Source organism: Kogia breviceps, chromosome 6 (genome assembly GCF_026419965.1).
Source record: "Kogia breviceps isolate mKogBre1 chromosome 6, mKogBre1 haplotype 1, whole genome shotgun sequence".
Taxonomy (NCBI): domain Eukaryota; kingdom Metazoa; phylum Chordata; class Mammalia; order Artiodactyla; family Physeteridae; genus Kogia; species Kogia breviceps.
The window spans coordinates 31,796,309-31,811,033 of record NC_081315.1 but is presented as its reverse complement, the minus strand read 5'-3'; the positions used below and the strand labels follow the sequence as shown (position 1 = coordinate 31,811,033).

The following is a 14,725-nucleotide window of genomic DNA, read 5'->3' as shown; positions in this document are numbered from 1 at the left end:
TAAACAATGAGAAAGTCAAGATGAGGACAATTTAAAGAGAACCCCCAAATTAAATTAGCAATTAAATACTCACATATTTGTAGTCTATTCATTTCTTCCACAAATATTTCTTGAGCACCTCTTATGTGCTAGATATTCTTAAATCCTGGGGATGTAGTAGTAAAGTCCCATTTTCTTCCCACCATGGAGCCTGTGTTCTGAGACCTGTTTAAAAAAAAAAAAAAAAAAAAAAATCCTAGGAATGGAGTAGGTATCATCTATATTAAGAAAGGACATTTTTTTCTTTCCAGCAGGCATCTAGAAAAATATTACTTTTGAAAAAAATTATGCAAAAATATTATTTGCCTTCGACAAGCAAAATTTTTAAGAAAGAATCATAGAGTGTAAGACAGATGCACTGTAGGTTCTCTTTAGTAAAGCTGAGAGGTAAAGAAAGATCCAGGATACTTGGTTTCTAATCCTGCCTCTGCCCTGTCTGTAGCTTGGACTACTCAGTGGAACCTTCTCTTCTCAGATATATATAAAGTGGGATTAATTATCCCTGCCTTACCTTCTCATAGAATCATTATTTTAATGACTTTTTAAAATTGTGATAATTTATACATAAAATAGAATTGATCACTTTCACCATTTTTAAGTGTATAGTTCAGCAGCATTAAGTACGCTGACTTTGCTGTGGAACCATCACCACCATCCATCTCCAGAACTTTATCATCTTCCCCAGCTGCAACTGTATACCCATCTAACAGTAACTCCCTATTCCTCTTCCCTGCAACCCTGGCAACCACCATTTTGTTTTCTGTCTCTATAAATGTGACGACTCTAGGGACCTCATATATGTGGAATCATACAGTATTTGTCTTTTTGTGACTGTCTTATTTCACTTAGCATAATGTCTTCAAGGTTCATCCAAATGTATCAGAATTTCCTCCTTTTTTAAGACTAAACATTCCATTGTATGTATATACCACACTTTTTTCTCCATTTATCCATCAGTGGACACTTGGGTTGCTTCCACCTCTTGGCTGTTATAAATAATGCTGCTATGAACATGGATGTACAAATACCTGTTCAAGTCCCTGCTTTCAGTTCTTTTGGGTGTATGTTCAGAAGTGGAATTGCTGGATCATATGGTAGTTTTATGGTTAATTTATTTTGAGTAACCGCCATACTGTTTTCCATAGCAGCTACACTATTTTATAGTCCTACAAGCATTGCACAAGGGTTCCAATTTCTCCACATCCTCACCAACATTTCATAGAATTATTCTGAGAGAAATGAAATAGTCAGTAGAAAACATGCCATACAGATTGCAAATTTACATTAGTGTCTCGTAATAACAGTGTTAGAAATTAGTGTCCTGCATTTCATTGGTTTTCAGCATAGGAGAAAATGAGATGCATTATAAAGTGTGTAATTTGTATTATTGGTGAAGGCAATTATACTCTAAATTTTCTAAACCTTAGGTATTGATGAACCGTTGCACATCAAGAGAAGAAAAGTAATAAAACCAGGTTTCATACACAGTCCATGGAAAAGTGCATATATCAGGCAGCACAGAATTGATACTAACTGGAGGCGAGGAGAACTCAAATCTCCTAAGGTAAGTGAACTCTTGCATGATGTAACAGAAACCATTAATTAGTGTTAGTACGTAGTGTACTCTTTCATATCTGACAAGCAGTATAACTTGACAACCCATGTCCTGTAGAAAGAAAACATATATTTTAAAATAACTGAAAATGTAACTGATAGTATTCCTCTTTGCTAATATCTCTAGTCTGACAACTAATTGTACTTGAATAAAAGATGAATTGACTTACATGTTATTCTATCTATTGCTTGTAAATGAAAATTTCTGAATATCCTATTGAATTTTGTGTCATATACATACTACCTAAGAATTTGCTCCCTCTCTGACCAAACATGATTTTTTGAGGAGTATCCGTGTTTGGGGCGTTTTTGGATGGCTTTTGTGTGAATTTTATAAATTTAAGCATAATTCTGATTTTCTACCTTATAACATTTCAATTATGTAAAGAATGGCAAAAATACTTGAAATCCTTAGCTATATTTATTTCAACTGGAAAAAAAGCAATTGGGGGAGACATTTTGTATTAAAACATATACATTATGACAGGCTTTTTTGTTTGTTTTAAATTTTAAAAGTTGATGATTATTGTCTTTCTACTTAGTAGGTACTTTTGTTTTTGTGTGTCAAAATTGCACAACTTAAGTGCATATTCTTTTGGTTTGAGCAGATAAAATAGATGATTATAAAATACGTTTGTGTTTGAACCATATTTATGAGGTCTTGACTGAGTAAAATTTTAATAGTTGATGTCTCAAGTGTAAATAATAGAATATGGAAACAATAAAATGTTTAATACTTAATTCATCTGTCAGGAAGGATGCTTCATATTTTATACAAATTTTTACTCTGGAAATAGACTATGGATAACTGTTGCTATTTATGACCTCATTTTTCTTTTCACCAGTATTTTTAAAAACATAATGTAGTAACGTACTTCTGTACATCTATGTTGTAGGTGCTGAAAGGACATGATGATCATGTGATCACATGCTTACAGTTCTGTGGTAACCGAATAGTTAGTGGTTCTGATGACAACACTTTAAAAGTTTGGTCAGCAGTCACAGGCAAAGTAAGTGTACTTCTCTCTACACTTCGTAAGGTCACCAATTGGCACATACCTTTACAAGGATCAACCAGTGAAAGGAAAACAAGGATTCATTTTTGAGTTTAGCTTATTTTGATAGCAAATATCAGAGCTTCTATTTCAGCTTTTTTCTTGGCATGAAAATGATGTTTCTCATGATAAGGATGTCATCAGTTTCTTCTTCATTTAAATAGTTTGTCTATCTTTGTGACTTAGCTATTTTAAGATTTTACAGATGTGCTTTTTTTTTTCTTTTTTGGGGGTTAAATTTTCCCACTTTTATTAACCATCAAAGTTATATCCTTCCTTTTTAATCTTTTTCAAAAATATGTTATGACTGAGGGATATATATATATATATATATATATATATATATATATTTTTTTTTTTTGCGGTATGCGGGCCTCTCACTGCTGTGGCCTCTCCCGTTGCGGAGCACAGAATCCGGACGCGCAGGCCTAGCGGCCATGGCTCACGGGCTTAGTTGCTCCGCGGCATGTGGGATCTTCCCGGACCAGGGCACGAACCCGTGTCTCCTGCATCGGCAGGCGGATTCTCAACCACTGCGCCACCAGGGAAGCCCTGAGGGATATATTTTTTCCTTGTAAACTTATAGTTTAAAAGTTAAATATATCATGTTAATTTTGATTTATCTCAAACCCTGTAAGATAGAAGTTAAGCAGGCTAGTTATTTAAATAGGAAACAAAGCAGTCCAGCAGGAAACAAAACAGTCCAGGCAGTCAGTTTCACTTCATACAATATTATACTTTAATGGTTCTCTCCTGAATACTTATTTTTATCTGTCCAGTGGAAAATATTTTCTTGAATTAGGTAATTGACCACCTAAAAAAGAATAGAAGAAAATGTGTGGGGAGGGGGAAATCTGTCTTTTAAAATGTCTTATAACATGTTGATTCCTGGGCAAGAATCTTCTACATATTCCAAGTCAGATATAAAAGTTTTTTTAAAACTGCTTCGTATTTCCGTAGTGTAATATTAGTTTTGGATTTATTTCAGGGTTTTAGTGTCTGTCTTTACTTGTCTAGAAGTACCTTGCCTAGAAGTACCCTAACTACTGCCTTGGGGCAGATTCAGATGAAATGTGGAATGTAGCCACACCCAACTCTGTTGGCATTCTTTCACCGAATCCATTCCCATGGAAGAAACCAAGTTGCAATTTTAGTATTATTTTATCAAAGAGGCCAGGCCAGAGTTGTCATACTTCAGTGAGAAAGGTTTACTGTCTACATACTTGTTCCTCGACTGTGTGTGTGTATAATATGCAGTGCTGCTGAATAAACAAAGAAATACACAGTGATGGGATCATGTTATATTGACGTGAAAAATTATTTTCTAATATGCCAAACATTCCAACTGAGTAAATAACTTTACTCCAGATTTTAATGAACTACTGAAATGTTATTTACATTGTTTTTCTTTCTACCTAAAAGTAATCATCTTAAGTGTTTTTGCAGTGTCTGAGGACATTAGTGGGACACACAGGTGGAGTATGGTCATCACAGATGAGAGACAATATCATTATTAGTGGATCTACAGATCGGACTCTCAAAGTGTGGAATGCGGAGACGGGAGAATGTATACACACCTTATATGGGCATACTTCCACTGTACGTTGTATGCATCTCCATGAAAAAAGGTAGGGGAAACCCTGTAGGGGTTGGGAATTCTTCCTCTGTTACTTGTGAACTTGGGGCCTTTTGTATAGAGTTCAGTTGTACAGTACTTACTATGTCTAACAGAGCGATAGTGATAATATGCTCCTAAATTAGACTCATCACTCAACTTCAGATATTTCTCTGCTAGGAAAGCAGTAGTGTATCGCCTTAAAATTTCTGTCCTCATTTAATATGTTGTTGGCTTCCACCTTGAAACTCTGTTCTCTGATCGTGACTAACACCTTACTTTATTGTTCTAAATCTTTGAGGACTCATCATCTTCAAAAAAAAAATTGTGTGTATGGGGGCATATATTTCCAGTAGTGGGACAAATTCAGGAATTCCGGCTTCAAGTCTCTGAGTCTTTTTAATTACCCACCACCCTTCCCCCACTCCATCATATCCCCTGTGTCTGGGCAAAAGCTGAGGCCTGTGGGTTTTAACTTACTCTCTCATTACCTATCACCTGAACTACTGACAGAGCTTTCAAACTTGGTCACCTTTTACACAGCTGGCAGAGAACCTCCTCTAATGACAGTAGTACCACTGCCCTTTGGGAGCCTACTGTTGCCTACCGAATTAAGGAAGAAACCCTCAATCCAGTTTTCAAAATAGTTTAAGCCAAACCAGACTGCTTGCCTTTTTCTTCTCAGCATCTTTGCTGTTGCTTTTATCTCCTTCTACAGAGCCCTCCTATTAAAGTCCTTTCTGTCTTCCATTGGCATGTCTTCACAGTACCCCTGTTAAACAGATGTGATTTCTACCTCCTTTGTCAGAAAAGGTCTCTCTGAAGGGTCCTTACAGTGAATCCACTCCAGTTTTTACTGTTAATTCATTCTGTCCATGGCATCTTCTTTATCAAGAACCATTACATTTAGCAAATTTCACTTTAGATTTGTAATATGTGCAGAAAAGTACCTTCTCGTAATTTGAATCTACTTTGAACAGTGTGCTCTACTATTAAAATTGGGGGGGGATTGGTATCAAGAGACCTTGCATTTCAGTTTCCATTATGTTCTGACTTAAATCTCTCAATGCTTCCATTTTCTACTGTTCCAAAGGTGGAAACTCTGGCCTTTCTTAATCTCTTAGGAATAACATTAAAGACACGTGAGTTTTCAACTCTCCTTTGTAATCCAAAGGTGATTGCCATATTTGTATCACTCTGGTCTTCTGAAGAGAATAACGTTGGGTCAGATTTTTAAGGGATTTCCGTTGCCCCTACATGTGTATGTTCTAAAAATCTGTATGTCTTAAAGCCCCAGGAGCCTACAGAATATTTTTAAATATAAGCATAAGCAGCCTTTGTTTGAGGACATGTTTAAAACTGGTTAATTTAACCAGAGTATATGGTATAAAGCACATACATTTAGCTGTTTAAATTCCAGATTCTGATTTGTTTTGTTGAAAAACCTTTATTGAATTGTTTCCCTAGTCACAAAGGGACTTTGTGCGCATAATTAAAATTGAGGGAAATGACAGAAAGAATAAAGAAGAAAATTTAAGTTTTTCAAAATACTACCACCCATTAGCATTTTACACATATTGCCCACACTAACATTTTATTTCTAAAATCAAAATCTTATTGTATGTGTTTAGAGCTGGCTGCTTCCACTGCTGCTTTATCTTCTTTGACTCCGTCTTCCTCTTCTTCCTCTTTGTCATTTCTAATTACAGTACAGTAGTCTTAAAACTGTTCCACAGGACCCCAAGGTGCTCCTGGGTCCCTCATAGGTGGAGGAATCAAACAGGCAGAATTCTAGGCTTTCCAACTTCCCATCCCAATCAGAGTAACGCAACTTTTGCATGTTTATATATCAAGGTTTTACATAGTATGTATTTATTTTGAAAACAGGTATTCCTGCTCAAGAAAAGGAAAAAAAGTTTTAATAACCACAGACTTTTTATGTATCATGTTTTCTCACAATATCAAAATTCTAATACATTCTTTTCTCTGTTTTCCCCCCTATAGAGTTGTTAGTGGTTCTCGAGATGCCACCCTTAGGGTTTGGGATATTGAGACAGGCCAGTGTTTACATGTTTTGATGGGTCATGTAGCAGCGGTCCGCTGTGTTCAATATGATGGCAGAAGGGTTGTGAGTGGAGCGTATGACTTTATGGTGAAGGTGTGGGACCCAGAGACGGAGACCTGTCTGCACACATTGCAGGGGCACACCAACAGGGTCTACTCGTTACAGGTAAGAGACCTATCTCTCCTGCTCTTGAGATGCTCTATTGATGAATCATAACGTTGTCTTACTCATAATCACTGTCAGATTGCTGATCCAATACAGTCCAAAAAAAGATGAATCAAATTATTCTGCTGTTTACATATACTTTATTTTTTAAATAAACTTTACTTATTTATTGGCTGCATTGGGTCTTCGTTGCTGTGCACGTGCTTTCTCTAGTTGCAGCGAGCGGGGGCTACTCTTTGTTGCAGTGCACGGGCTTCTCTTGTTGCGGAGCATGGGCTCTAGGCGCAGGCTTCAGTATTTGTGGCTCACAGGCTCTAGAGTGCAGGCTCAGTAGTTGTGGCTCGCAGGCTCTAGAGTACAGGCTCAGTAGTTGTGGCGCATGGGCTTAGTTGCTCCGTGGCATGTGGGATCTTCCCAAACCCGGGCTCGAACCCGTGTCCCCTGCACTGGCAGGTGGATTCATAACCACTGTGCCCCCAGGGAAGTCCCTACATAGACTTTAAAATTGGCATGAAGAAAGCATAAATTTTGAAATTATTTAAATGATTTGTTTCAATTTTTCTGTGATTCATTTCCCTCTAAAATACAAATATTTGTCTTGGAACCTGAGACTTCGGGGCCCTAAATTTTGCTGTGTAAATTAATGGGTAGATAGTCTCATAGGAGAATAACCTGGATTTTAATAAACTCCTTAGAGGATTAATTTGGCCAAAAGCTGCCCCTTTGCCTTGATAGTTGGAAGTTGATGGACCATGTAATTGTGATTCCGTCCCCATTCAAAGTGGAAGTGGAACTTTCTGCACAAAGCTGCTCTGCCGTCACAGGGCTGCTGGTTTGTAGTCATGAAGAAGTAAATTTGACTTAAACTGATTTTTGGTTTGTTTTCATTTGAACCTGATATCCTAGAATAGATTGCCATATTTTGACATAAGTAACTAGATTAATAGCAAGTTTAGAAAATAGATCTTGTTTTGTTTCGTGAAAGACAACATTTTCAATTCAAAAATACAGTTGACCCTTGAACAACTTAGGAGTCAGGGGCACCAACCACCGCCCCCCACCCCCAGCTCCAGTTGAAAATCCTCAAATAACTTTACAGTTGGCCCTCAGTATCTGCAGTTCCACATCCAAGAATTCAACCAACCTGGGATTGTGTAGTAGGTATTTAGCGAGAGAAATTCGAGTATAGGTGTGGACCCTCCCGGTTCAAACCCATGTTGTTCAAGGGTCAGCTGTATTTCCTATTACTTACATAGCTTGTTTACCAGTTACTGCCCATTAGTAATCAGCAAATTAGTATGTAGTCCCGGGGCTCACAGTTCTGTCGTTGGGGTATTTGTATCTTAACTGATGGAATACTGTGCATGTCATGAAATATTGACATATAATAAAGATGTCTGTTAACTTAGAAAAGGTTATGAATTTGGAGGAGAGGGAATTGGCTGCAATTGTTTGTATGTTTTGTGATACGTTCGAACCTTAATGAATATAATAATCTTATTTAAATAAGCCATTAGATTGAGGAAAGAGGTGGTAACATTATTATAGATCTGGGAATTGGTAGATATTTGTTGACTTTGGGTATAGCTGGGAAGCTGGAGAAGAGATGCTGTATATAGTTTGCTTTTGTTCTCAAAATGCCACCACCACTTCTAATTCCAGATATAATTATCTGTTGGCACATTTCCTAAATAGCATTAGGTCCTTGTAAATGAAATTTTTATTTTACGTACCATCTTTAATGGAACTTACTTTGAAGTATCACGAAAGCTATCTTCAGTCCTTTTCATGCCATAGGTGTTGATAAGCACACCCTTTATTCATAAACCACGTTAGTAGTTTCAGCTTCCTATTGGGAAGTAAATCTCCAATGGCAATCTATATTGAATCATTCATGATATGTAGCTAGTAAGTGCGCCAGATGATCTGAAAATAATATGTTCATTTTAGGTGGTTTTTTGAAAATTGTCTCTGCATCTAGTTTGAAGCCACTGGCCATAACAAATTAGCATTTCTGGTAGAAGCTTCTGAGAACATGCCCTGTAGAGTTGCTTGATTGCATGCACTTTGTCCTAGTACCTCATTTTGTTCCTGGCATTTTGTTCTCATGCTTTACTCCCGTCCCCTTTTAGGATTAAGATCAATAAATAATATCAAGAATATGTACACTTCTAGTCTAATAAACTGTGTCTGTTGTAGTTTGATGGCATCCATGTGGTGAGTGGATCTCTTGATACATCAATCCGAGTTTGGGATGTGGAGACAGGGAATTGCATTCACACGTTAACAGGACACCAGTCGTTAACAAGCGGCATGGAGCTCAAAGACAACATTCTTGTCTCTGGGAATGCAGATTCTACAGTTAAAATCTGGGATATCAAAACAGGACAGTGTTTACAAACATTGCAAGGTAAATATTGGCTACCCACCTTTAGTTGTGTTCCTTAAAAATGAGATTGTTGGTCAAAAGAGAAATATGGAGCTTTTGTGTCACAGAAAGAAATTAACCTCGTACAAAATGAAAACTTATTTTGGATAAGTTTATGAGCCTTTCCACTCCGACTTGAGTAGGAAGGGCTCACAGTGCCCACTGAACTAGAGGAAGGAACATCTGAAAGCCACTACTACCAAATGAGGCACAGCAGTGTTAACTTCTTATATCATGACTAGCTTCTTTTTATTAGTCATAGCGCTTAGAGAGTGTTGTTTTCATTGAGGCCATCTGATGGGCTATACCGCAACTTTTCTACTCATTGATTTTGTCTCTTCCTCAGAGTTTTGGAATAGTGTCCATTCAGCCTTTCCCCTTGACTGGTTAGTTCAGAGTGGTAGGGTAATAGATTGTCCATGAGCAGAATACGTGATGCTGGTCTGTCTACATCACCACCCAGAGAAGTGCTCATTCATGCAACCAGCACACAAAATGTATGCCTGGTAGCTAACCACGCTTCCTGGAACACAGAACCCTCAGAGATGAACGTTTCAGTTACAAATAGCTACCAGATTTTCTTACATCCCTGCCGATCCTAAAATACTCAGAACACAGTTTCTAAATGTGCAGCGTTTTAAATATTTCATTTATTGTGTGTTCCAATATAGATTCCACAAATTACAGTATAACTGACCCTTAGTCATGATTTCTAACCAGTAACGAAATTCCTTTGGTTTTGCCTAGGTCCCAATAAGCATCAGAGTGCTGTGACCTGTTTACAGTTCAACAAGAACTTTGTAATTACCAGCTCAGATGATGGAACTGTAAAACTATGGGACTTGAAAACGGGTGAATTTATTCGCAACCTAGTCACATTGGAGAGTGGGGGGAGCGGGGGAGTTGTGTGGCGGATCAGAGCCTCAAACACAAAGCTGGTGTGTGCAGTCGGGAGTCGCAACGGGACGGAGGAAACCAAGCTGCTGGTGCTGGACTTTGATGTGGACATGAAGTGAGGAGCAGGAAAGGTGGCATCGTCCCAACGTGTAGACGACATACTCCCTGCCCTTCCCCCTGCAAAAGAAAATAAAAGAAAAAAAGAAAAACGAAAAGAAAAAGAAAAAAAATCCCTTGTTCTCAGTGGTGCAGGATGTTGGCTTGGGGCAACAGAGCGAAAAGACCTACAGACTCAGAAGGAAAAGAGGAAGCGATGACAAACCGCAACTGACAAGAGAGGCGCCTGCCGGCTCGTCCCGGAAAAAGCTTCACTTTGGACTGAGGGCAGCTTTGCAAAACGAGACTTTCGAAATCAAACCAGGTGCAATTATTTCTTTATTTTCTTCTCCAGTGGTCGCTGGGCAGCGTTACTGCAGAGATGTCGTTACAGATTCTGCTAGCCTGTTCTTTTACCACTGAGACCTAGGAAGAAGCTGCAGTAACATCCACACAGTACCGGTGGACTTTCTCACCAGAGAGCATCTGCAACAAAAAGTCATTTTTCTGGAGCAGAAAAGCTAAAAAGGAAAAAATTACTGTGAATTGTTTTTGTACAGTTATCATGAAAAGCTTTTTTTTTTTTTTTTTTTTTTTTTTTTTTTTGCCAACCATTGCCAATGTCAATCAATCACAGTATTAGCCTCTGTTAATCTATTCCTGTCGCTTCCACATACACTCTGCAATGCCTGTGTTGCTCAAAGGTGGCAAGTTGTCCTGGGTTCTGTGAGTCCCGAGGTGGATTTAATTCTTGATGCTGGTGCTAGAAGTAGGTCTTCAAATACGGGATTGTGTCCCACCCCTGTACTGTACTCCCAGTGGCCAAACTTATTTATGCTGCTAAATGAAAGAAGAAAAAAAAAAAAGCAAATTATTTTTTTTTATTTTTTTTCTGCTGTGACGTTTTAGTCCCAGACTGAATTCCAAATTTGCTCTAGTTTGGTTACGGAAAAAAAAAGACTTTTTGCCACTGAAACTTGAACCATCTGTGCCTCTAAGAGGCTGAGAATGGGAGAGTTTCAGAAAATAAAGAGTGAAGTTTGCCTGCAAGTAAAGAATTGAGAGTGTGTGCAAAGCTTATTTTCTTTTATCTGGGCAAAAATTAAAACACATTCCTTGGAACAGAGCTGTTGCCGCCTGTTCTGCGGAGAAACTTTTCTTTTTGAGGGCTGTGGTGAATGGATGAACATACATAATAAAACTGACAAAATATTTTAAAAATATATAAAACACAAAATTAAAATAAAGTTGCTGGTCAGTCTTAGTGTTTTACAGTATTTGGGAAAACAACTGTTACAGTTTTATTGCTCTGAGTAACTGACAAAGCAGAAACTATCCAGTTTTTGTAGTAAAGGCGTCACATGCAAACAAGCAAAATGAATGAAAAAGTCAAATGGTTTGCCTCATTCTCCAAGAGCCACAACTCAAGCTGAACTGTGAAAGTGGTTTAACACTGTATCCTAGGTGATCTTTTTTTCCTCCTCCTGTTTATTTTTTTTGTTTGTTTTATTTATAGTCTGATTTAAAACAATCAGATTCAAGTTGGTTAATTTTAGTTATGTAACAACCTGACATGATGGAGGAAAACAACCTTTAAAGGGATTGTGTCTATGGTTTGATTCACTTAGAAATTTTATTTTCTTATAACTTAAGTGCAATAAAATGTGTTTTTTCATGTTAGTATGCCTGTTTCTTCCACTGAGGTAATAACACTTCATTATCAATATTTAGGGTTTGTCTCTGATATTTTAATCTTCGCATCCCCTGTAGTGCGGCATAGAAATTGATGCTTCCAGGCCTGTTGTCCACAGCCAAAGTAAGAACAGTAGGCCGCAAGATGCAAATTGTATTTATTTAGACTGTGCAGGAGGATGTGGCACTGTGCTCATCTCTATTACATTGGGGTATATATGTATGAAATCTGGTCCCTCAAAGAGCCACCAGACTTTTATGGTAGTTACAACTAGAATTCCTATAGGAAGTTCATTTTTAAAATGTGACCACATGTCGACTACTTACCAGGAACTTTCTATGCATTCTCTCTGAAGCTCCCACCATCCTGAGAAGTAGACACCATTCTCTCCACTTTAAAGATGAGGGCAGGACTGCAGCTCACACGAGTTAGGTGTTTGTCAGGAGTCAGGTACCTGGCCGAGCACCAGGATTCACACTCATGCCCTTTAAGGAGAAAGAAACCTAGAATTTTGACCGACTAAAGCAAGATTTGGGGCGGGGGCGATCATTTTTGTGGTAATTTCAGGCTCTTTTGTTGCTGTTTTATTGAATAAATCTAGCATTTTATAAAGTAAGGGAAAAAAATGCAGTTCAGTTACTCAAATTAGGTAGCCTCTCAAGTAGCAGGTTTCTGCCATGTGTGTATCTCCAGGAATCTCAACTATCCAGGCCTGAGGTGAACGTTGGAAAGTTAACAAATATTGATGCTACTAAGAGAATAAATTTCTCACAGTCATGAAGTATGTGTTCTTTACTCCTAAGGCAGCAATTCTTGGCCGTCACTCTCCCAAAACTGCTGAATGAGAACATCTGGGGATGAGACCCAAGAATCTGCATTTAAACTAGCTCACCCGGTGGGGTATGGACACGACTTTGAGAACCACTGCCCTAGAGACCTTCCAGTATGTTTGGTTATTTGGTTTTTTAGTCCACAGCACATTACAGGCACAAGAACGTCAGAAAGAAGTGACAGGTTAAGGGAAAAGACAAAAAAACACAGGGTTAAAGACAAAAGTCATATTAGGCAATGAAGTGCAGGTGAGCGGCCCAGCCTGCTTTAGGGAGAACCGGGGCGAAGCCGGGAGCCATGACTGCTGTTCACACGGACAACTCAGTGATCAAGAAGAAGTTGTAATCCTACTTGGTAGTCTTGAAACTGCTTGATTTTTCATAACGTAAATGTAGCTTGACTCTAATACAATTGAACAACATCATCAATAAAAATAAACGTACAGTATAGAATATAATGAGTTCACAGACGAATACGCCTGAATCCAAATCACAGTTCTGTCTATTTACAGGACCTTCATCAGATTACTTGACCTCATGTTTCCTCATCTTCTAGGAGGTAGAGAATACCCACCTCCTAAGGTTATTGTAGGGATTAAACGCAGTGTTACAAAGCACATAGCACACTGTTGGCACTTGTAGCTCAATTAAGTGGTAGCTGCTATTACAACTTTAAGAAAATAGACCCAGATAATTGTAACTTGCTATATTTGGGAGCAATTGAATGTATTTGTGACTCATTCAGGTATGAAATAAAAATAGTATTCCTCTATATACAGCAATTTACATTTTTTAAGTGGAATCACATAGATTTCTCATTTGAGTCTTACAGAAACTTTGTAAAAGACAGATATGGAGCACCTAGGAGTGATTTTATGTATGTTCATTAAATATTATTTATGAATCAATGAATAATCTTTATTACAGTGGATCTGTTCCTGAAAGGGAAAATATTACCCTCATCCTAAAGGAATTAAAGTATTGTCATTGAAGTAAGAAAGGTCACAAAGGGAACCCTGCTGTGTGGCCTCCTTAATGAAGAAATTCACCACCTTATGTAACTGTGAATTTTCAACTCTTTATATGGCGTAAAGGCAGTCCCCACATTTAGATGTTACAATTTCCCAAAGATCAAACATTGCCTGAAACTAAAATTAGGACACAGAGTAACCCATAAAAGCTCAGTAAATACCTGTTGAACTGAGCAAAGAGAGTTTACTTTTTCTCTCTCTTTTTTTAAAATTGGAATTGTTTATAATTTTGCCACTTGGAAACTCCCTTCCTGCTGTTTAAGAAGCATAGCTATTTCATTAATTTGCAACAGCTAGTACATGCCAAATGGTTAAGTAAATGTTTCAACCTACCTATTTGTTTAATTTCAAAAGGTAGTTGACATTTAGTTAAGTGTATTAACTGTTTTTAAGCCATTTTCTCTATGCCTTTTGGGCTAGCCTGTTATAAAGTCTCCTTTCTACTTCTCTGAATTGATTGGCGGCCACAATCAAATAACAACAAAGACCTCTGTGCCTTTCTCTTCCCTGAAGTGAAACAGGATAGAAGGCAGCTTCCCCAGACCCAGGCTGGGCCTTGTTTTCTGCACACTTTTCCCGGATGCACTCACTGCACTCTGTGAAACAAAGACACCAAGGTGGAAAGAGAAACTACCTGGCAGAGCCTGCCCAGCCCTATCCTGGCTCCTATAACTCCTAACATCCCATATTAATAGAAACCAGAAACAAGCGGCTTGCTTGGCACGAGCAGATTCACATCACGTTGATTCTGATTCCTTCCCGCAGATACAACTTTATTCATTTTCCTTCTGTTAGTCATCCTCACCCCGAATAAAGCGAGTCAGCGTTGTAACCTCGACTCCATCAGATTCATCAGCAACGGAGGATTCGTTTGACCTTGTTGTCCCTTGCAGCAATTCTAGGAGAAACTCCTAGTTTGTAAGGCCATTTGGAATTCTACCGATAGTCAAAGTGGGTCAGTGTTGCTGGTGAATGAATCTGAGTAAATGCTTCTGACGCAGGTTGTTTTCATGTTGCCTGACTCCCTGCGTTTTGGAGATAGGTTGTGTGTGTGCATGTGTACACAAACATGCATATACAAGAATATATTGGAACCTGTTTATATAACGTTTCCATTAAGCCTTTCCCCTCATCACCCATGAAAAAAAAAAAAAAAAAAGGAATGGGCCATATGAAGGGAAGGTTGTTGGTGGCCAA

At 38.2% G+C, this 14,725-nt stretch overlaps 1 protein-coding gene across 7 annotated transcripts in view; it reads left to right on the top strand.

Moving 5' to 3' along the window:
• Nucleotides 1-11,654, top strand: part of FBXW7 (F-box and WD repeat domain containing 7) — a 208,169-nt gene extending 196,515 nt beyond the window's left edge. For all 7 annotated transcript variants that reach the window (XM_067035666.1, XM_059066684.2, XM_059066683.2 and 4 more), the window contains 6 exons: nt 1,467-1,603; nt 2,550-2,663; nt 4,155-4,336; nt 6,328-6,553; nt 8,753-8,963; nt 9,729-11,654. In XM_067035666.1, coding sequence (XP_066891767.1) covers nt 1,467-1,603; nt 2,550-2,663; nt 4,155-4,336; nt 6,328-6,553; nt 8,753-8,963; nt 9,729-9,997 — 1,139 coding nt within the window. In that variant the 3' untranslated portion in view covers nt 9,998-11,654. The remainder of the gene's footprint in view (nt 1-1,466; nt 1,604-2,549; nt 2,664-4,154; nt 4,337-6,327; nt 6,554-8,752; nt 8,964-9,728) is intronic.
• The last annotated feature ends 3,071 nt before the right edge of the window (nt 11,655-14,725 follow it).